Below are 24,912 nucleotides of genomic sequence, written 5' to 3'. Positions count from 1 at the left end.
GTTAAAATGTTTGCTTAAGTTTAAGGGCTCACCATTTTGGGTATTACCGATTTTGAATAAATCTTAATAAATCTTTTAGAGTTGTGTATTGTAGCTATTCATTATTATAATGCAGATAATATTCATAAATACAGTTATAACTGTAATTTCTTAGCTGCAACTTCTGCCGGGGACATTTTCATTGTAGTTAAATGTATTACCAATTTCCTAGATCTTCTTGTTTAAGAAGTGAAAGGTGGCACTGAGATGGACGTGACAGAGAGATTAGTTTTGACAGTATTTGTTATGTCAGAAAGAGGATTTTTGCAGCACAGAAACATCAAACTGTGAGTAAAATTAAGAGCTTACAATGTGCTAGTAGTGCCAGTAGCCTTGTATGCAGCTGAAAGCTGGACATTTCGCCAAGCAATTAAGAGAAGACAGAATATGTCGGACTGAAGATGCTTGAGACAGATTATAGGAACAAGATGGCCAAGAATAATTAGTAATGAGGATGTGAGAGAAAAGACTGGTCAAATGGAGCTGAGTGAATTAGGTGTACTGTGAATGATAAGATAGGCAGGACATGTATAGCGCATGGATGGCTCAATGGTAACAAGAAGAGTGGAAACATGAAGGAAGGAGAAGAGCAGGATGGCCAAGAAAATGGTGGAAACAAATGGTAATAGATGAAGCAAGAGACAGAAACCCAGAGAATGTGACGCAGGATAGACAGAAATGGAGGAAGCTTTATAACAGGTGGGGATGCAGCTTTGGAAGATGATGGAAACGAGGCTAATTAACAAACTAACTCTTGTTTAAGATACATTGAGCAATCAATAGGTCCCTACATACAGTAGATTACCTCTTGTAGCCACCCCTGATTAAAAAACATACTTGATTTGTAATGATACAATTTACTCAGATTGCAGTTGTAATCACTCAAGTAGCTGAATGCACAAGTGCTAATGTGGCTGGAGTTGAAACTACTGTAGTTAAAACAGCTGGAAAATCCATTGGTTTGTAATAATTTTTTTTCAACCTACTTAATCAGCTACTGAATTTTTACTGCATATAGTTATTGCATTTTTTAAACTCTTACTATATTTATTTATGTCTTATGCTGTTTATTTATTCATTTATTTATCTTTTACTAGTCTTATTTATTGTAGTTACTGTGTTTATACATCAGTGCAACTGTGGCACAAGAATTTCGCTCATGCTCATGCAGTGTGTGGGACAATAAAAATCTCTAATCTCTATTAAGGAATTCTTAAATAAAATACACAATTCTAGCTTTTAAAATTAGAAATTTAATTTTACCCTCATCACTTCTGTTCCGTTGATATAAACGGTGTTGTTATTGACCATCTCCACGATAGCCACGCCCAGGTTACACCGGATGCCAAATGAAATGCAGAAGCCCAGACCGCTCATTACGGCAATGAGGTATCGCTTGGGCAGTCCGCAACAGTAACAGTCACACAGCGGAGGAGTCCGGACTGGAGTCTCCACAGGTCTGCCATCTTCTGTCAGTTCAATGTGATCTTCCTCTACATTGGAGCCATCAATAGTCCTTAGGGGGGAAAAAAAATCATATTGTAATTAGTTACTCTGAATTAACAGGCTGAGTTCTACTCCTAACTTGCAAGTTTGGAAACTATTTTAAATGTTTTTTTGGGGGGTTTATTTCACAATTGGCAGCAAGGTGGCACAAATATTAATGCTGCTTCTCCACACCTCCTATATTTTGGGTTTCAGTACTAGATAACAGTTATTGTTGGTATGGAGTTTGCATATTTTCTCAATGTTCACATCCATTTTCTTTGAGCATTCTGGTTTCATATGTCACGCATGTGCATCTGTGGATCATCCTCTGGGCTCATTAGAGGTATATACTACCACCCCAAGTTGAGAGGAGATGCTGGAACTAACCATATCCTCTTCTGTTCCCTCCACAGTGCTGAGAAGATACCCAGTGAGGGTCAATCACATGGTAGCAACTCAATGCATTAAGGTAGGTAGACATTGTCAATACGACTTGCTGAAGTTCAAATCAAGCATCAGAATGGGGAAGAAAGGTGATTTAAGTGACTTTGAACATGGCATGGTTGTTGGTGCCAGATGAGCTAGCTGAAACTGTTGATCTACTGGGATTTTCATATATAACCATCTCTAGGGTTTACAGGGAATGGTCCAAAAAAGGAAAAACATCCATTGACTGGAAGTTCATTGGGCAAAAATTCCTTGTTGATACCAGAGGTCAGAGGAGAATGGCCAGACTGATTTGAGCTGGTAGAAAGGCAACAGTAACTCAAATAAGCACACGTTACACCCAATGTATGCAGAAGAGCATCTCTGAAAGCACAACGCATTGAACCATGAAGCAGATGGGCTACAGCAGCAGAAGACCACAGTGCGTGCCACTCCTGTCAGCTATAAACAGGCAACTGAGGCTACAGTTTGCAAGGGCTCACCAAAAGTGGATAATAGAAGATTGGAAAATTTCTGCTGCAATATTCAGTTGGTAGGGTCAGAATTTGGAGTCAACAACATGAAAGCAGGGATATATCCTGCCTTCTATCAACAACTCAGGCTAATGGTGGTGGTGGTGATGTAATGGCATGGTGGATATTTTCTTGGCACACTTTGGGCCCCTTAGTACAAACTGAGCATCAATTAAATGCCACAGCCTGAGTATTGTTGTTCACCAACAGTTCAAACTGGTTTCTTGAACATGACAATGAGTTCACTATGCACACAATCACCAGATCTCAATCCAACAGAGCACCTTTGGGAAGTGGTGGAACGGGAGATTCGCATTACGGATGTGTAGCCAACAAATCAGCAACTGTGCGATACTGTCTTGTCAATATGGGCCAGAATCCCTGAGGAATGTTTCCAGCACCTTGTTGAGTCAATGCAATGAAGAATTATGGCAGTTCTGAAGGCAAAAGATGGTCCATCCCAGTGCTATCAAGGTGTACCTAATAAAGTTGCCAGTGAGTGTATGTAAATAGTAATTAATGTTGAAATAGGAAATAATCTTTAATATCAGCTTACCAGATTGAATAAAAGTAAAGCAATATTGTCCTGTCAAATTTCCCCAGGGGACACATAAAGTTATACAGTATCTGTCTATTTACTTATCTATCTATGATAAGCTCCAGCTTGCCACAACCTAGATTTGGATGAGCAGAATTGGAAAAACAGACGATGTTCACATCACATCAGCTTCCTCCCACATTCCCAGAAACAGGTTTGTTATGTTGACTGGAGTTTCCAAATTGGTCCCCTGTGCATGCGTTTACCAGTCGTTCCCCATGATGAACTAGCACCCTGTCCAGGGCTTCATCCTGCGGCGTTAACAGTGCTGCACGAAACAACCCAGAACTGGAGGAAGTGTGTCTGAGGATGTTTAAAATTTAACTTGCAATTTATACAATGTAATCCCATCCAGATCAATTTCAATCTTCTGCATGTTATAATCAGGACAGTTACAAATTAGGAACACGCTAGTCTAAAAATTACTTAATCAATAAATGCTATTGGTAGGTATAGCCATAGCTTTACATTATACTATGAAATATATTTCTTATTTAGAGTTTATACTGAATTATAAGGTGTCATCTCATGTCCTCTTGATAAACTACTGTATGCATGAGTTACCAAAAAAAACATTTTCAGACCCGTATAATCCAGTTCAGAAGTGGGCAAAAGGTAGAAGAACAGCCCTGGCCAAGTAATCAGTCCATTACAGGGGCCAGTCAAGTACACAGCTACACTTGTATGGGTCTAATTTTATAACTGTTAACAAACCAAACATGCACATATCTTTGGGATGTGTTATGGAATGGGTGCACCCAGGCAGGCAGTGACCAGGTGTGGCATTCAAACTCAAGATCTGACAGAGGGCAACATTAACCACTATGCCACCCTCTTCCCTAACCTACTAGCAAAAATTCAAATTTGAATCCTATATTAAACGGGCAAAATAAACAGGCAATAGTAATGTGATTCAGCAAATACAGTTCCCTGAAGTATACTATAAAGTTCAATATTTACTTCCACAAACAATGTTCATTTTTAATATATATAATATATACTAGCAAAATACCTGTGCTTCGCAGTGGAGAAGTAGTGTGATAAAGAAGTAATGAAAAAGAAAAGGAAACATTTTAATAATAACGTAACATGATTGACAATGCAATTGTTTTGTCATTGTGATGAGTGTTGCTGGCATTATATATATATATAACAGAACAGGTAAGTAGTACTAACAGCAGCTAAAATGTATATGGATCATCTCTCGGTAGTAGATCCCTTTTGAAAGGCGCTACACGACAGCTGTGGTATAGAAATTACATTTTCTATGTGAACGTCAAAATTTCTGCCTCTGGTAATGTGCCTTACCGGCATTACCAGCATTTAAAGAAAATTGGTTTTGTGTCCTCTGCAGTGTTAAGGGAGAAAGGCTTTGGTTTGGGATAAAAGGAAAAAAGGTGTAAAGAAAGGAAAGTTGCCTTTTTCTTTTATATAGTGTAGAGAGACATCTTCGCTGACGATATGAGCACCTTTTGGGGACAGTCGCGGTGGGTCTTGTGTAGACTGGTGAGACGTCCCCTGCCATTAACCGGCTGGGATGGCACTGTCGGTCCTCCACTCCTGTGCGTGTCTTCATAATCCGAGTTGACGACCTCATAATCGTATACGTGCAAAAGATAGTGCGAAGCGCCTTAATATTAGTTTGCCGCGGTGTAGAAAAGGGATCCCGTGTTTGTACTTGTCTGGGCTATAGCTCAGGGGGAGGATGAAAAAAATTAAAAGTGCTCACTTTGACTTAAGGCAGAAGCGCAGTCAGCGTCTCAAAGGCCGGCACAGCTATGCACGCGTGCCGACTGCTCGACTTTTGCAGGGCAGGAGACGCCACTTTTTGCAGACACGTTCACGTGATCAAAAGTCTCCATGCTCTTTGGAGGTCATTCATAGATATATATATATATATATATATATATATATATATATATATATATATATATATATATACTGATCACCCACTGGCCTTGCTCACTGAGTGCAAGGGAAAAAAATAAAATGTAGTCTATAAGCTATTAAACAGTAAAACATTAAAGTTTTAAGAAGTAAAGATACAGTGAGCACCAGTGGAGTGGTTTCGAGTAAGCTACATTTTAAAGCCGGTATAACATAACAGGTATGTGGTACTAACAGCAGCTAAAATGTATATGGATCATCTCTCGGTAGTAGATCCCTTTTGAAAGGCGCTACACGACGGCTGTGGTATAGAAATTACATTTTCTATGTGAACGTCCAAATTTCCAATATATGAATGACCTCTAAAGAGCATGGAGACTTTTGATCACGTGAACGTGTCTGCAAAAAGTGGCGTCTCCTGCCCTGCAAAAGTTGAGCAGCTGGCGCGCATGCATAGCTGTGCCAGCCTTTGAGACGCTGACTGCGCTTCTGCCTTAAGTCAAAGTGAGCACTTTTAATTTTTTTTATCCTCCCCCTGAGCTATAGCCCAGACAAGTGCAAACACGGGATAATAATATATCATAGATACATATTTTATTATACCTAATTAACTTTTATCAACGTTTATCTAACTCTATATTTATTTTTCTAGTATCGGAATGTAGTTTAAGTTAATTTGTTTTGGTTTCAATAGATGAATTTTTCATATTTTTGATTCTTGTTTTCTTTTTTTCACATCTTCGCACCCCCCTTTTTGGTACTTCGCACCCCCCCTAGGGGGCCCGCCCCACAGTTTGAGAACCACTGGCCTAAATCATGTTTTTTCCATCTTAAAATTTTGAAAAACTAAGGTGTTTTCTAAATATGCAGGATACTAAGAAATTAATCTACAGTATACATTTATTTCTAGTAGGATTGACTACTGTAATGCCATATTTACTGGCTGCTCGAATTGTTCTTTATGAAGCTCTTCGTTAATTCAAAATGCTGCTGTAAAAATCATTACAAGAACTAGAAAGTACAACCACAAATCCCCAGTTCTTAAGTCTTCATATTGACTTCCAGTTAAATGCCACATGAACTTGTCTTTACTTATAAACTAGAGCGCACATTAAAATCACAAGATGCCAGCCTACTTAAGAGTTCAAGGAGTGATAAAATAACTGTCAGGTTGAGCTTTTAGCCTGCTTCAATAAGAGATGCTCCTTTGGTCTTAACTTTTAAGATTAACTTTTAAAAAGATTACAATACGCAAGCTTTCGAGGCAACTCAGGCCCCTTCTTCAGGCTCTATTTATGTTAATCGGTTTCAGACTAATTTTTTTTTCCTGGGAGTAAAAATAAATCTGCCACACTTTGTATATTCATTATGTACTTTAAAATTTGCTAAGTTTGTATTTACATTTTACCTGAGGACCTGGCATAGCACTTTGTGCATACCCGCATGTGAAGAGCAGTATTCAAAAATAAACTAAATTGAAAACTGAATTGAATGAATTTTAAAACCTACAATGAGAGTGTCCTACTTTGAGCAGAGGAGGCTTTCAATATTTCAAAAAGATATATAAGATGCTTTTGTGTATTTAAGGTTGTTTTCTGTGTGGCCCTGATGAAGGTGCAGTAATCCTGAAAGGCGGCAGCCTGAGACACATGGGGAAGAGACATTCAGACTGAAATCGCGCTGACATCTTGGCTGCACACCTGCCTGATACCTGGCAAATGGGCATTATTGTCAAAACGTGCACAGTAATCTGAGCCTTCTATTATTTAAAATCTGAAATAAATGTGTATAATGTAAAAACCTTTTGGTCAGATGTAAAATGTGTGGGAACCTAGGAACTCAATTTAAAGATTGGTTAACATTGTAAAATTGAGGCAAGTTAGTTGTTCCTTTATAATATAAAGATAATTCAGCTTTATTAAAAAACAATACTGCCTTTTCTGCTTTGTTTTCACAATACAGAGACACATAATTTCAAACCGCTGTTTCTGTCTATAGAGCTCTCTGTGTGAAATTTCTTTTAAGCCTCAGGATGACACAGATTATTGTTTTTGTGTCATAGACATCTTTCTTAACGCCTTCTACTTCAGATGACATCAAGATTTTAAGAGGCATGACTTGAGACTTTCTTTATGGTTTTTTTTTTTTTTTGCTTATTTGTCTTTCTTGTTATAGCTGCTACGTTGTACAGTGTGGCATACAGCTGGGACCTTTACCTGGCCGGGATGCTTCTACGCCGGAAGGACTGGAGGAGGGAGCGTGTTCAGAGCATTACCTCCCCCGGGCTTGCAGCGGTGCCTTGGACTCCCGCAGTGCTCTGTAGGAGCAGGAGTTTCGTGCAGCCCTGTTGGGTTCCATTGGTGCTGCCAGGGTGTGCTGCCGCTGCTGCTGAGCCCTTGATTGCAGCTCTTCCACCATACCCAGAAGTGCTGGCGGAAGTAGACCACCTGGAGTACTTCCAGGTGCCTTATAAAAGGAGCCAGCAGCCAATACTCCGGGAGCTAGAGTCGGGTGGAAGAGGACAAAGCTTGCCAGGAGGAGTGGAGGTGGACAGAGAAGAGAAGAAGTGTGTGTTTTGTCTGTGCTTGTGACTGTGTTGTACACGTGAGAAGTGGGGGAAGGCATTTCCCATGGGGAGACAAAGAAAAAGATAAAAAAGTGTGCCCAGAACTTGTGTCCCACATCTGTCTGTGTTGGGTTTGGGTGGTGGTGCACCCCCTAGTGGTACACAACAGTTACGAGAAGTAAGTGGAACTGATTTTGAAGGGAGATGGTTAACATTCATTGTTGTTATAACGCAGAAAAAGATAGAGATAATGTATGTATTGCATTTTTGATTTGTAAGTTGGCATTGTATGTTGGAAATACAAACTGTAAAGTGAATGGTGTTGTTAGAGCTCAGATAATAAACCTTCAGGCGTTTAACACAACATCCTTTGATTCAGTCATACATAAACATCATATATAAGTCATACATAAACAGCACTTAGTCTCTGTGCAGCATTTAAATACTCCTCTGTGTCACCTTTCAGTTAGGCTTTTGCATATGCTTTTAATAGATAAATAGAGGTTTATTTGTCCCCAGGGAAAATATGAAGGCTCTGCTTCCCATAACTCTGGACTAGACAAAAACTGAGTTTAATACATCAATATACAGAGTTGTGGGGAGTTTCAACAAATCCGTTGACATCACACACAAGATAGATACCAGTCCAGGTTGGAAGATCAGACCATCGTAGCACACAACCACATACCCATTATTTCAAAGGACCATTTTCTAACCACAGAATAATCTAATGTGGAATAAAGGGGAACGGGCTGTCATTATGCCACCTATTAGCAAAAAAATATACTATATTAACATTTCTCCTTTTACATTGTGTGCCTACTTCTTAGTATGCAAAATATATAATACAATAGAATGAGCAGTTAAGCAATAACTTTTAACCTTTTATTGGCTAACTGAACAGATTACAATATGCAAGCTTTCGAGGGAGCTCAGGTCCATTCTTCAGGCGAGATGTAATCAGGTGTCATTTTGCTTGACTTCTCATTTCATTCATATTGGCTACCATGGTACACCACCCTACTACTACTTCTTGATACAAAAGAAGTAACTCATCCCATTCAAAGCAGTACAGAATAAAAGATGAGATGAGCTGTTAAAGTAGGATAGTAGAGGTACTGATAAGAAGGTGGCCTGCAGTGGTGCAGTTATATTTCATCCGAGACTGGACTCCCAGATTTTATGTCTTTATCTATCAACAAAACCCACTCCGTTCAATCGCAGGAGGTCAGAGCCTATCCTAACAGCATCAGGTGTCAGTCATGTACCACCTTGCACAGGGCACATGTTGATCTCAGGAACACTCATTCATAATTAATTGGCTTATTATTGTCACATGTATTGAATTTTTAATTTTCGTTTCTTGACTTCTTGGTTATGACTTTTTCAGTTGTCGTTTTGACCATAATACATCTCCCAATTCCAGTTTTCAATTTTACTGCTGCCTCCCTTTATATAGTGAACTGATTTACTCTAAGAAAACACACTACCATTTCAAACATTTAGGTGCCCTTGATCGACACAGAGAGAAAAAGACAGAACCATAGAGCAGCCATAATAATCCATCAGAAGATGACTATAACTAAGAGGAACCAACAGGCGTCAACATCAACAAGACTATAAATGCGGTATGTAAACAGATTGATACAATATTTATAATTTCAATTGTGATGGACAGCCGGGACGCCTTTGTAATGAAGGACTGGTGGAAGGAGCTTGCATGTGGCAATACCTCCCCCCGGGACGACAGAGGGACTGTAGTGCTATGGGGTTGGAGCATGGAACCTCAACACTCTCAGGTCCTGTGGCTACCAACAGAGGGTACATGGAGAGCATGCAGAGTTGCCACCAAACCTAGAAGTGCGGCCGGAGGGAGACTGTGGAACACCTGAAGCACTTTCGAGTGTTTTATAAAAGGGGCCGCCTCACTCCATTCGGAGAGATAGAGTCGGGAGGAAGTGGACGAAGCTTGAGGGAGGAGTGAAGGTGAAAAAGAACAGAGATGAGAAGAAAGTACTGTGTGCTGTGTTGGTGCTTATTGTACTGTACTTGCTGCAGGGGAGTAAGGAAGAAGCGTTTCCCATGTGGATAAAAATGTATCTTGTGCTTGAGCTTGTGTCTGTGTCTGGTGTGTTCAGGTGTTTGGGGCAGCTGGAGCGCCCTGGTGGCCACACGATGCATTCTTATAAAGCAAAGTTTTGCTTTCAAGCCCAGTGTATTATATTGTATTATACATGTAGACTACAGTAGTTAAATAAATGCAACATTATTTACAAAAAAACGCAATATTGACTAAAAAAATACTGCATGTTACATTCTGAGATGCTGCATATACCATACCTACATTTCCGGTCATAAGTTTTAGAACACTTTTATAGCTTTATTGAAATGTGAGCAGTGAACAACCTGAAATGGTATAATGGTAACTGGTAAAAAAAAGAATTTTTAGAGCTAACCAAACAGGCCTTTTTCAGAAAACAATTAAAGGGTTAACTACTTACAGCTTTTCTGCAGCTACAGATGTTAATTAAACCTTGCAATCTGATGTGAACAATTCCCACAGGTGTCCCAACTTTTGTTGATTATTTACAAACCCTTTGTCTGTATAGAAGCAGTGTTAGAACAAACCGTATTACTACACTCTCTGAAGCACTATTTGGACAAAATTGTACTGTGTATTGTTATTATAATGGCAAAAAACATAATAAACAAAGACAGACAGATCTTTTTAACCTGTAAAACTGTAGATGTTGTGATCTGGAGTCTTAAATATGATGAAATCAGGTTTAGGCCTCCAAATATAACCATAAGCAGGCCAAAAACCTAACTGGGGAGAACGGAAGAGACTCACTTAGGATCAGCTTGCCCTAGAATTCAGGCTTCAACTTGGCTAGGCCTAAAGTGGGGAAAACTTCAAAATACAGCAAAAGCCTTACAAGAGCAGGGGATGACCATAATTCCTGTCATAAATATCCATCCATCCATTACCCAACCCACTATATCCTAACTACAGGGTCACGGGGGTCTGCTTGAGCCAATCCCAGCCAACACAGAGCGCAAGGCAGGAAACAAACCCTGGGCAGGGCGCCAGCCCATCGCAGTGTTATAAATACAAAAGGGTAAAAAAGGAATCTTTATAAACATAAAATTTATTTATGAAAAAGAGAAAATAAAGCAAAAATGCTTAACAGAGCAAAAAACAGCAAAAGGATTTGCCTAAAATGGCAATCCACAGCAAGTCCCAGCACATGATCCAGTAACTATAATCCCAAAACAGAAGCCAGTAAATTGAACAAGAAACAGCAATATTCACCAAAACCCAAAAGACTCCTAACAATCACAAGGAATCACTGGTCAAATCTCAGGCTCTGGCCTCCAGATAAATGCAGAGGGAGGACCCAGCAGCGGCGATGTCAGGGTGGCTTTGCCTCCTGGGGCTCCACCCCCAAAACCCATGGAATGAGGGTACATTTTTAAAACAGTACATAATTATGAAAAACTTAACAGGAAAACAATTCAGAAATACTAGTAAAACACGTAAATATTATGAAACGTGGAGAGGACTTTTGTAAACAGAATACAAAAAATACCTCAAAATGTACTAGAAGAAGGATAACTGTCAAAACCCAGCTAGTCACAAAAAAGAGCAAGTGTACAATCTTTATAAATAAAAATACTTAAACGTTAGAACAATCAAGATGAGATCAGGCCATTCAGCCTGTTCTGGTTTTAAACATCCATCAAGTCCTACTGTATATCACTTGGTAGCTTATTCCACGTGTCTATGATTCTCTCTGTAAATAAAAACTCCCTAATGTTTGTACGCAATTGAGTCTTAACAGGCTTCTAACTGTGTCTCCATGTTCTTGATGAAATCATTTTAAAATAACAGTCTCGATCCACTGTACTAATTCCTTTCATAATTTTAAACACTTCAATCATGTCACCTCTTAATCTTCTTTTGCTTAAACTGAAAAGGCTCAGCTCTTTTAATCTTTCCTCATAATTCATCCCCTGTTGCCGTCGAAGGAGCCTAGTTGCTCTTCTCTGGACCTTTTCTAGCACTGCTATGACCGTTTTGTAGCCTGGAGACCCAAACGGCACACAATACAGCAGATGAAGCCTCACCAGTGCATTATAAAGCTTCAGCATAACCTCTTTGGACTTGTACTCCACACATCGTGCTATACAATCTAACATTCTGTTTGCCTTCTTAATGCCTTCTGAAAACTGCCTGGAAATTGATAGCATCAAGTCCACTACAGCTGCTAAATCCTTCTCATAAGGTGTACTTTGGATTTTCAGAACTCTAATTCTATATTCAAAACTAATATTTTTAATTCTTACATGTAATACTTTACATTTACTTCCATTAAACGTCATCTGTCACAAACCCTCATAGGAAGCCCTTTCATAGGCAAATGACAAAAGACCCTACAAATTACAACAAAGGTCTGACAATGACAACTTGGTCATAAAGTCGATGATATTAAGTGTCATCACAGGACACCAAGAAGAAAAAGCGAATGGGAAATACTTTGTATTAATCTAATCAGAATGATTGCTATAATTATTTAAAAGGTTTAGGAAGCATATCACTACCTAAGACGTAAAGAAATAAAGTTTGGTGACGTTTCAAATACTGTAACAGTTTGTTTCAGCTCATGATGAGACTGACCTGGAAAATTCACTGTTCTGTAACACAAGAGGTGACGGTGCTCCTCATTTATTATTTGTGTGCACCTGTTCCAGTTCCTATTCACTTCTGCTCTGCCTTTGTGTAGAACTGCCTTTAATCTCAGGTGCCCTTATCTGCACCTGAGACCTGGACTTTGAAAGAAAGACTTTGGAAATACAGTGTTCGATAAGTGTGGTTTTAATTATACTGTATGCTTTTATGAACACAAGGTGCAATTGTGTGGCTTGCCGAAAGCAACCGTAGACCTGAAATGCAACATGATGAAAGAAGTGCTCCATAAAAATATAATAAATAATTAAATAAACGGATGCTCAGGTGGGCGGCATGGTGGTGCCGTTGCCTCAGAGTTATCTGTTCCAGTGTCAACTCAGGTGTTTGCATACTTTTTCCCGTGTTATTTCTTTATGTGTTCACTCTTCCCTCCTTTATCCCAAAATGTGTATGTTGGGATTAGTGGCCACTTTGAATTGGCTGGAATGAGTGAGTGTGTGTTTCAGTGTGCCAAACATGCAAGCCTGGTTCTTCCGATGTACATTGAGGAGTGATTTGAATGTAATAGAGCCAGGAAGTCCAGGATGCAAAGGAAGATCACAGGGCTCACCTTGGTCTCCACCTCAGACTCTGTCTCTTCTGCTGCCAATGAGATAAAATCTGCCTTGTCCTCAATATGTTTTCTAGATGGCTGAGGAAAATGGTTCAATTGTTTTTCCCAACATCTGTTTTGTTTTTTTTTTTGTTTGCTTTCTGTTTTCCAACTGCTTATACCAATTAAAGGGTTTACACTGGTATTTTAACACTTTTGATTGTCTTCTGTGTTCTGCATTTACAAGTTACATTGCAGCCATATGCACGGGTCAGGTCAGGTTGGTGAGCAAAACACTTGTACACCCTCTGGAACTCACCATCTATGTGCCACAGCCAGGTGTTATGTGGGTGTGCCCTTGACCTGGTCCAGTCACTAGGGTCGTCAACAATGAGGATCCTGTGAGCCGAAACACCCTTGGGCAATCACGCCACATGGCCATAGTGTCGTAACTGACTCTCCCTAATTGTCTTATTTGAGACTCCATGAGTAACCACTCGTTCAGCACAAAGTCAAACCAATGGTACCCAAGGATTCTCTGAGGAGAGACAGTACTGAAGGAGTTCAGTTTTTGCCTCAGGTCACTGGATAGCGTCCATGTCTCACAACCATATAGCAAAACAGGAAGCACCAGGACTCTAAAGACTTGGAACTTCGTCCTTTTGCAGAGATATTGGGAGCATCACACACCCCTTTCTAGCGACCTCATGACCCACAATGCTCTTCCAATTTGCAGACAGACACGCTGCTGAGGGCTGTACCCAAGAGGTTATTAAAGGCCTGGATCTAAGGTTTTTATCAAGTCACTCACAAGCCCAGACACGCAGACCCCTCACTCAGTCTCTTGAGAGCCCCAATCAGAGCTTCCATTGACTCTGTGAAGGTCACATCATCATCAGCAAAGTCAAGATCAGTGAATCTCTCTTCACCAACAGATCCCCCACAGCTGTTGGACCCCATGACCCTGCCCAACACTTAGTCCATGCAAGCATTGAACAGAGTAGGAGCAAGAACACACTCCTGACAAACCCCAGAATCAATTGGGAAGAATGCAGAGGTTCCCCCTCCACTCTGCACAGCACTCACAGTACCAATGTACAGGCCAGCTATGATATAAAGCAACTCCAGGGGAATACTATGAAGTCTCAGGATGTCCCACAGGGCAGCTCGATAGCTCAGTAGATGAGCAAATGATCATGGATCCTACTGAGGATGACCCTAGCATGGACCTCACTCGGCACCAAGAGCAGTGTTATCCCACGTAGTTGCCACAATCCAGGCGATCACCTTTCCCTTCCCAGATAAGAACAAGTAGTCCCATTTTCCAGTCAGTTGAGATGATGCCTGTCTCTCAAATGGAAGCAAAAATTGCTTACAATGCCAGGAGGACAGCCTTACCATCAGCCTGGAGAACTTCATCCCAGATACCACAGATCCCTGCAGCCTTCTCTACCCTCAGCTAGTTCACCACCTGTGCAATCTCAGTGAGATTGGGTGATTCACAGCTAATTGGAAGATCTGCCTCAAGAACTGTGGACCCAGAGATGTCCAGCATTCTAGCTGGAGGATCAGTTTTAAACTGCTGCTCAAAGTAGCCAGCCCAGAGAGTCGCAACTGCAATGTCATCTGTAAGGACCGTTCCATCACCCACTCTGACTGCGACTCTCCGAGGAACAGATTCAGATATGCATAATGCTTTGATTCCTCTGTATGCAGGTCACTAGATCAAAGATGGTGTGTCACTTGATCACAGATTACTCTAACAAACGTCTCCTTATCTGCCTTCACAGCGCTCACAGCCATCCTTCACAGTTCCCGGTACAGATCAGAGTTGCCATCAAGCTGTGCACTGTGACTCCTCTCGATTATATCCAGTTATCTGTTGAATGGAAGTTTTTATAAATAAGATCTATTTCTGAAATGAAAATGTGTGTAAATCCTAGTTATTGTCTGCTAAGAAGTGGACACAAGGACAGTAAAAGACAAGTTAGAAGTTAAAACATGAGAGATAAACGTACTAAAGTCAAAACTGGTAAATCAGTCCTATGCTTCATCAGACTCAGAAAGGTCACCAGCCACTGGTGCACTATTAAATACCTTTTATGCATAGATTTTTGTATATGTTGCAGTTTCATGACATGTATATTCCGTTTATGTCATGTTTCAGCCAGGGTGTGTTCTCTGGCTTATGTTTATTTTTCCTATTTCTTTGAGAGACTGGTCCTGGACTATATGAGTCCTCTTGTGGTAGACAGAGTATAGGAGTCAGGTGGAGAAGTTTGTTTCTTGGTACAGAAAGAACTGTCTGAAATTTAACATCAGCAAAACCAAGGAAGTGGTTATTGACTTTTGCTGCACCAATAAGCACTATTCAAGGATTGGATGCAGAGGTGGTCCACTTCTACAAGTATCTGGGGGTCCGTGTTAATGACAGGTTGGACTGGTTTTGGATCACAGAGGAACTATATAAGAAGGAACAAAGCAGGCTTTTTTTTTTCCTTAGGAAAATGTGTTCCAGTAATGTGGGAAGTGACATCCATCACATCTTCTATAACTTTGTGATGGCCAGTGTACTTTTCTATGCTTTTGTGTGCTCTGCTGGTAACATCAAGAGAGGCCCACCGAATCAACAAAGTAATTAAAATGGTAAGTTCAGTTATAGGACCCTCTGTGGACCCCAGCAGGTAGTAGCAAAGAAGAGAATTAAAACAAAACTGAGTGACTTTATGAACAGTGATACATATCCTCTCTCTGACACACTAACACTGAGGACTTTCAGCCAATGAATTATTCAGCAAAAGTAGGTCAAGAAACGTCACTGGGGCTTCTTTCTAGCAACAGTAATATATCTGCATAATGTATCAATGTGACAGGAACTGCAAAGTCAGTAATGTTCTTTCTTTTTAATTTTCTTGCTTTTTAGTCATTCTGGTGTGTGTTCAGACCATAGTGAGTGTGCATATGTATTTATTTATGCCTCTTATTTATTTAAAGAGCTCCTGTAAAAATCATAATATTTCCCTGGGTAAATTAAAGTTCTATCTATCTATTTACTGCCACCACCATGCTTCATGATGGGGATGATGTGTTTTTTGTTAATGTGCAGTATTTGGCATGCGATGGTGCAGGTCAGCACCACACTACTGGTTCCCTCCAGGAGCCTCTTGAGCCCAACACTGCCACTAGTCATGACCAGATGAGCCAGGCAAATGAGGACACCACACAAAGAAAGGGGAAGATGTAAAAGTGCTCCAGTGCTTGTATTACAATAAATCAAACAAAGGGTGTTCAAAAAATGCAGTGCTTCATCCATAATAAATAAATAATCCATCAAAACAGTAATGCTCAGTGATTTTAAAAAATCAGAGTTAAAACAAGCTTAAATTCCAACAGCCATTATGTCTTTAAAATTTGCAGCACCTAGACGAGCCCAGCATAACTCCTTCTTCATCTCCCAAGCTCACCCATTGCTTACTCAGATGGGAAGACCTTTAATAGTTTTTAAATTTTTATTGGACATTTATTTATTTTTAATTGATTGTTTTTTAGTGTCATTTTACATTTTTTATTCTTTTTATGTCTTGTTTGCACAGAGAGGGGTTTGGGATTTTGGTTTTATGAAAGGGTTTTATTTTAGTGCTTTCATTATATGTTGCTGTCTTTTAGTGCAGTGACAGGGCCAATGCCGCCGACCTATCCCACTAGTTGCATTGGGCTGGTAGAGGCCTAGAGCCTTCCCATGCAACTAGCAGCTTTAAGGGTGAGGTGTGTTGTAAATTGAGGTCTGCAGATGGTGGGCGTATTTTAAATAAATAAATAATTACAGCTCTCCCATCTTTGGGTGGAGGCGTGATAGCATGGCGAGATCGGTTTCTGATGCCACATCCCTGGTTTAAAAGGGTAGCATGAGTACTCATTAGAGCAGATTCAAGGAAGGGAGACAATAGACTGGCCAGTGAGACAGAAAGACATGGAGGAGGTTGAAAGAAGAGAGAGAGAAGAAAGAGCGACAGGAAAAGGAGAGTCCGCGCAGCAGAACAGAGGCAGGTGGTCTGCACTGGAGCATCAGGGCGCAAAGCCAGAGGGTTGGAAAATGGGTGCTCCTACTTAGTAATCACTGGGGAAGTAGGAGTGGCCCAAAGGTAATGTCAATTGCAAGGGCTAAGTGTGGTACACCAGGGTTGCCTGAGGAATGGCAATGGGGACCCGATCCCCGACTTAAAAACTCACTGCACTTGTTGACAGGCGTCTCCTTGTACTGCAAGGTCCGGACAGGATAAGTGGAAGAGATGCCAGTTTTTAGAGGGAAGCATTGGGACTCATGAGTTTTTAAAGACTGTCTCTATTCAGATTTTAACCTCAGCTTTTAGAGGAATATTTATTTATTGGAATTTAACCTGCACATCTTTCAGTGTTATTTTTTATAGATTATTTATTTATTGAACTTTGAACTAAATTTTTTGGACACTTTTGTTTTGACTGCTGTAAATAAAAGCATTGGAGCACTTTTATACAACTACCCGTTGCTTCGTGGTGTGTCCTCGATGGTGTCAGGTTCAAGAAGCTTCCAAAATAAGAGTGGGAGCATGGGGACAACCTGCACCATCACACTTCTTTGTTATTTGTAAAGTATTATTTTTCTGATGTTTATTGTAGTTATGTATTTTTTGTTAGTATTATTCTGTTTATTTATTTACTATCTACATTATGTATGTGTTCCTTGTGTTTGTGCATGTACAGAAATGTACAGATACAGTACTTCGTATTATACTCATTAATTGGGGCTCACCCTGTCAGGTCATGTATATACAGTATGTACATGTGAAGGGCAGACATTATATTTCTGGATGAAGAATAATACATGATGGGTGCTCAGGACAAACCAGGGCTTAGTTACACAATCAGAATTAATGACATTGAAAAACACTTTGCAGGGGCTGAGTGCTTTTATACATTATCCACAAGTTTATTTCCAGCCTGAGAATTCCTATTGAAATGAAATCAGTTTCTAACCCAGACAGTGGCTCTTTTCATCTTTCATCTTTTCACTTCACTTTTTACATAATACTATATGCTAACCTAGACTTGAAAGTCTGTGCACCTTCAATACACTTTGAAGAACTCAGTTAGAAGCAGGTCCTTGTGAAGGAAAGCACTTCTGCTACATTACTTGCAGTCACAGTTTTCCACAACAAAAACAAAACACTTCAGAGATGGTGACAGTGATATTGCTCTTTTCCTGAAGCTTTAAATGGGAAACATTTTTATATAAGTGATAGACTGCCTGTTTCACAAAATACATCAATGGCTTGAAAGAGTCCATACACAGTTAGTGACTAAGGAAGTGTATCGCTACCTAAATCAATGTCAGAAAGCAGGCAGTCTGATTCACTTCCAATGGTTTTGCCAAGATAATTTTTTTTTTGCTTCAAAGGAAAAAAAGATTCTAGTGCCTTCGAATAGAATCAATTAATATAAGGTTTTGAAAGCTCATCTGTTTTAGACATGTTTATGAAACCCTTGGTGCCATAGAGCGGTGACATTCTCTATGTTTCTCCCTACCATCCAACAGCTTGCAGCACCACTGATTCATCCTTCTATGTTTGTATGTCTGACATACAGTAAGCAGGACGTTTAACAATTTAATGTCTTTAAAACATCTGTTCCAGATTGAATTTCAGTGCCCATTTTAAAATCATATAGTGACCAACAACCTTTAATATTTTGCTGACTGTGCCTATCAAAACAAAAGTGGTCTGTGTAAATGACTACAGATTCCTCTCATTATGAATTGTTTTTAGTTACTGATACTGGAACACATTAAACAAATCATTCCAGATAGTCATGATCACCTCCAGTTTACACGTCATCACATGCTGTCAACAGAGAATGCCATATCCCTTACGCTCCATACCATCCTAGCACATCTGGATAATAAAAAAAACTTGCATACCAGGTTATAGACTACAATTTAGCATTTAGCTCTTGTTGTACCATCAAAGTCAACCACCAAACTTCTCAATGTTAAACCATATAAACTGGATTTTCTAACTTGCAAACCTCAGCATTAGAACATTAAAGTATTAGAACAATCTAGATGAGAACAGGCTAACAAAGCTCACCAGTCCTATACATTTAATTCTTCTAAAATAACATCAAGTTTAGTTTTAAAAGTCCCTCAAGTCCTAGTGTATACTATGCTACTTGGTAGTTTATTACAAGAGTCTATGGTTCTCTGTGTAAAGAAAAATGTTCCTAATGTTTGTGTGAAATTTACCCTTAACAAGTTTTCAACTGTGTCCCCGTGTTCTTGATGAACTCATTTTAAAATAAGTTTCGATCCACTGTACTAATTCCCTTCATAATTTTAAACACTTCAATCATGTCATCTCTTAATCTTCTTTTACTTAAGCTGAAAAGGCCCAGTTCTTTCAATCTTTCTTCATAATTCATCCCCTGTAGTCCTGGAATCAGCCTAGTTGCACTTTTTCTAGAGCTGCTATGTTCTTTTTGTAGTATGGAGACCAAAACTGCACACAGTACTCCAGATGAGGCCTCACCAGTGCGTTATAAAGGTTGAGCATAACCTCCTTGGACTTGTACTCCACACATTGTGCTATATAACCTAACACTCTGTTAGCCTTCTGAATGGCTTCTGAACACTGTTGGGAAGTTGATAGCTTAGAGTCCACTACGACTCCTAAATCCTTCTCATAAGGTGTACTTTTGATTTTCAGACTTGCATATTCAAATCTAACTTTTTTACTTCCTACTTACTGTATGTGTAATAATTTACATTTACTTTCATTAAATTTAATCTGCGACAAATCTGCCCAAGCCTGTATGCAGTCCAAGTCCCTCTGTAATGACTCAATGGATTTGAGATTAGCTACCAACCCACCTATCTTGATATGATCTGCTAACTTAAACATCTTGTTACTTATATTCCTATCCAAATCATTTACATATGTTAAAAATAGCAGAGGTTCTAGCACTGACCCCTGTGGAACACCACTCTTAACATCGGCTAATTCTGATAAGGTTCCTCGTGCCATCACTCACCTCTTCCTGTGTCTGAGCCAATTATACAACCATCTACAAATATCACCCTAAACTCCCACTTCTTTTAGTTTGATGCTCAACCTCTCATGTGTCACATTATCAAATGTTTTCTGACAGTCAAGATAAATAATATCATATGCTCTACTTTGGTCATATCCTATTGCTTGCTCAAAGAATTCCAGCATGTTGGTAAAACATGACCTTCCTCATCTGAACCCATGCTGGCTGTTCAATAAAACTCCTGTTCCTGCCATATGTTGCTCAGTCTTTTCCTTAATAATTCCTTCCATTAATTTTCCTGCGATGCACATTACATTTACTGGCCTACAGCTGCTTGAATCTGCCCAATGACACTTTTTATATGATTGGATAATATTTGCCATTTTCCTGTCCTTTGAATTCCCCCAGTGCACCGTTACTTCCTAAACATTTGTGTTAAAGGTTTATTTATGTACTTGCTAACCTCCTTAACAATTCAAGATAAATATTATCTAGTCCTGGTGATTTGTTCCACAAGCACATGAAAACAGTTTGATACTTCCAATTCTGGGGTTGATGCCCCTGGACAGTGTTCACCCTTTGCCTTGTGCCTTGTGACTGTGACCCACGTATCTCTACCGTTCTGGGGGTCTTAGGGGTGCACACTATCTCTGTAAAGGACACCAGAGTCAGGTCCACCAATTCTCTACTACAAAAGTAAGCCAGCCAACTCCTCCTCCAGTTCATTGAATCTGAGCTTGAGGTGCTGGATCAGATGGCATCCCCTGCAGATGTAGCCCTCATAGAAGACTGGCTTCACTAACACAGACTTTGGATTAATAAAACCGCTCAACTTTTTTTAATTAAAATTAAATGATTGAACTTAAATCGTAAAAATTTAAAACTATATCCTCTCTTGGACCAACCACTTCTCTTCCAATGGCCAAGAGAGTCATCCCATCAGCCTTCATCTGAATAACCTGATGTTGCAGCATTTCTGTTACTATAGAGCAGCTCACAATCTGGTAAAATAACTATCAATGTTGACTAATAGTTGGTGTTGCCTGGTATTCCAAGACATTGCCACATTAGAACTAGTTCTTAACTAGTACAAAAGTCTTTTATCTTGTGATGTAGGATAGTTTCACTGATAAAAAATGATTATAATATGTCTCTTCTATTCATGCTGAACAGGTATGTCTTAAAATATGAGAACAATGAGCACTTGCCAGGGGCCCATGGTGTTTCTGATGCCTATGTATGTTTCCATTTTACTATCAAAACAGAGGCCCTAGTGCACTACTTTCCCGGAGGGCCTATGATCCTGTTAAGATGGCCCTGATGTTGAAAAAACATTAGATTCGGGTAAACAGTGAGTGTAGATCGTGAGATTTTAAAAGGATAGTTGGGGAATAGATGTGACTGTGTTGTGACTGTGTTGTATAATTTTTAACTGCATTACACCATACATTGCATAGATAGATGAAGAGTATGTGCCAGTTTCTAGATAATGAGCAGTGAGAGTCTCACTGGTACTCTGCCTTCAAGTCTCTCACCAAATTCTTTTGTCCTTTTCTCGAAGGCTTGCGAGAAGACCAGTGAGAAGCTGGAACCTTCCACTGTGAAATGAAACCACATCTCAAAAAGCCTCCTCTTTAAGAAACCTGGTCATCTAAAGTTTTGGTGAAAGTAATTAATAATATTTGAGGAGTTTGGTCTCGTCCGATGCGAGAGATGGACGTCTGAAGTGCAGCTCCTCTAGCAGTGGTGTTATTTTTCATATTATTTGCTTATTATCCTGAGATATCCTGTATTTATTCAACCCGAGAGGGACTGCTACAGTATATGTAAGCACATATAAACATGGCCAACAAGAAGGGGGGTTCGAAAGAATCGAAAACTAAAGCTACACCCAAGCTGCGATCAACAAGCCCCAGTTTTAGATATGGCCTTTCAGAGACAGAACTGGATCAGATGGGCGAAAGCACAGACTCCTCGGGACCACGGTCTGCTACATCGTCACCGGCTGAGAGCGAAAAGGGGAGCGAAGGTGCGATCATGAGTTCAGATCTGGATAGCTCGCCGATTGGAGAAGATTACCTGAAACTGGAAAGGGCCGTGAAGTCCGCGGCTTCAATTATGCAATTATGTGAGCCTGGAGCAGCGGGGACACTGGCTACAGCAAAGTCTGCTGCTTCATCTACGGTACAAGAAAGCACAATTGAACTATCTGAACTGAAGGTGTTGCTCGCTGAGCTCACGCAAGATATAAAGAAAAGCGAGAAGGCTAATGAGAAAGCAACGGCAAAGGCACTTGAGAGACTGAAACAGGAATTGAAACAGGAGATAAAACAGGCCAATGAATGTCTGCGACAGGAAATCCAACAGGCAAATGAAAGGCTGCGTCAAGAAGTACAACTTGAACTTCGACAGGTGCTGGGTAAATTTGAAGAGCGCATTCAGGAAAACTCGGTTAAACTGAGCACGCTTACTGATCAATTGGAGGATTTCAAGGAGACATTCACGAATCGGATTGAAATGGCCAAACATTTAGCTGCCAGTGCCAAGGAAAGAGCAGTAAATGTCAGTTCCGAATGCAAAAAACTCGGAGAAAAACTTGGAGACAGACTGGCTGCTTTAGAAGATGGGAGTAGAAGGTATAATGTCAGAATTGAAGGTCTGCCAGAGAATCGAGAAAGTTCAAACCCTGTGAAATTCACAGCTGAACTTTTTTCTAAAATAATCGGGGGCGACTTTAAAGCAGAATCTGAGATAGCAGCGCTTACAGCGCGGATCAAACACCGTCAGACCCCGACCAAGATCTTTTATAGTTCGTTTTGAACGATTATCATTTAAACTAGAGGTGATGGCACTCCTCAGAAACAAGGAAGATATTATATATGAAAATAACCACATTCCTATTTTCCCTGACTTCTCTCCAGCAACAGCTGCTAAACACGCAGCCTTCTATAATATTAAACAGCAGCTACGGCAAGCCAGTGTCAAATACAGCCTCCTGGATCCGGCAAAACTGAAAGTGGAATGGCAGGGTCATTTCTATGTTTTCGCTAGCAAGGAAGAAGCAGAAAAGGAATTAAGAAAGCTGATCCTGGGATAATTCTGATACATAATAGTGAGTCATGGCAGATAATGATAAAGCAAAGATTAATAATCTTTTGTCTGATCTATTCGTTTTAAAATACAGGTTTTTATCAGCATATATTCTTATATATTCTCATTATTACTTAGTATTACTAGGGCACTATTGGTTTATGTTTTATTGTGCTTAATTATTCTTTTCCTCCTTTTTTTTTCTTTTCGCTTTTTCTTTTCTAATTATTTCATCTCTACCCTAAACGAGACTGTTCAATATCATACCCTTGGTTTACTGTTATTGCTATTACTGCATTAAGACTTGTTATGCTTCTTCTGGACACATTTTTAACACCATCCCCCAGGTTTATTATCTGGGTGTATCATCTTAATGCACTAAAATTGCTGAAGACTATATATATATTTTAAGTGCAAAACTCCTTTTTTTTTTTTTGAGATATCTCTATCTTTTAACCCTAAAGCACCACTGCATTGGAGCTTGTTTTGGGAGCTTGTTTTGCTTTGGACGTACTCTGTCTCTGGGTATGTCAGAGGACTGGGACTGTGTGAAGTGGGTTTTAGCCTCACTTGGGGAGGCAAAAAGGGAGGGTGGGTGGTTTAGAAAGAGGGCAGGCCTGATCTATACCTAATCTATCCTCTCAATCTTTATAATTATAATAAGACTATAAAATGACATCAAAAACTCAGAATCAGTGTCTCCATGATGGGACAGTTAACTTCGTAAGCTGGAATGTTAAAGGCCTGAATCACGAATTAAAGAGAAAGAAAGTACTCTCTCACCTAACAGGTCTAAATGCTAAAATAGTATTTTTACAGGAAACCCACTTAATAAGCAAGGATCAGTTCCAGCTGCAAAAAGACTGGACTGGCCAAATGTTCCATTCTAGTTTTACAAAGAAAACTAGAGGGTGGGAATTCTCATACATAGAACAGTACCATTTGTAGCATCAGATGTAGTATTGGATCCTGAAGGGAGATATGTAATGGTCATGGGAGACTTATCTAACTGTAAAATGATTTTGATAAATGTTTATGCACCTAATGTTGATGATAAGGAATTTATACAAAATTTATTTGCATCCATTCCCAATCTGAACACTCATAAAGTTATAATGGCTGGGGACTTTAATTGTGTTCTAAATCCACTTTTAGATAGGACTTCCTCCACAGGGGAACGGCATCTAACACTGCAAAATAATTACAAAGTTTATAACTGATCACAACTTATCAGACCCCTGGAGGTTTTTTAAACCCAAATTCAAGAACATATTCTTTCTACTCACCAGTACATCATTGTACTCAAGGATTGATTACTTCTTTATAGACAATAACTTCTTGCCTAAGATTAAATCTTGCAAATATGATGCTATTGTTATTTCTGACCATGCACCTATGATCTTGGAGCTAAAATTACTAAGCCCCATGCACTCACCCTGCAGATGGCACCTCAACCCGCTTCTATTAGCTGACGAGAATTGTACTGAATTTATATCCAAACAAATCAAATTCTTTCTAGAGACAAATACATCCCCGAGATCTCTGCAGGAATACTCTGGGAAACTCTTAAGGCCTTCTTAAGAGGACAGATTATCTCATATCTTTCCCACAGAAATAAATCCGAGGCCAAGAAAGTAGCAGAGATAAAAAGCGAAATTACTAAAATAGATGAAGAACATGCCAGACTACCAAGCGAGACTCTACATAGGAGGAGGCAGGCTCTACATTCAGAATTAAACCTCTTGACAACTAAAGAAACTGAACAACTAATTTACAAATCCAGACATCATTACTATGAACATGGGGAGAAAGCTAATAAGCTTTTAGCTCAACAAATTCACAAGCAAGAAGTGCGCAACGCAATCTCGGTAATCACTACTACAAACAGAGATAAAATCGTCCTTTCAGAGACTACAATAAATCCCTATATACCACTGAGTT

At 39.7% G+C, this 24,912-nt stretch overlaps 1 protein-coding gene across 1 annotated transcript in view; it reads right to left on the bottom strand.

The window, feature by feature from the left end:
* slc17a8 (solute carrier family 17 member 8) overlaps positions 1 to 24,912 on the bottom strand; it is a 97,226-nt gene that overhangs the window by 56,693 nt on the left and 15,621 nt on the right. Inside the window, exon 2 of the mRNA XM_039760540.1 lies at positions 1,303 to 1,555. Within this exon, the coding sequence (XP_039616474.1) occupies positions 1,303 to 1,555 (253 nt within the window). The remainder of the gene's footprint in view (positions 1 to 1,302; positions 1,556 to 24,912) is intronic.

This window comes from Polypterus senegalus, chromosome 8 (assembly GCF_016835505.1).
Source record: "Polypterus senegalus isolate Bchr_013 chromosome 8, ASM1683550v1, whole genome shotgun sequence".
Taxonomy (NCBI): Eukaryota; Metazoa; Chordata; class Cladistia; order Polypteriformes; family Polypteridae; genus Polypterus; species Polypterus senegalus.
Note: the sequence above shows the minus strand (reverse complement) of the source record. Positions and strands in the feature narration are given on the sequence as shown.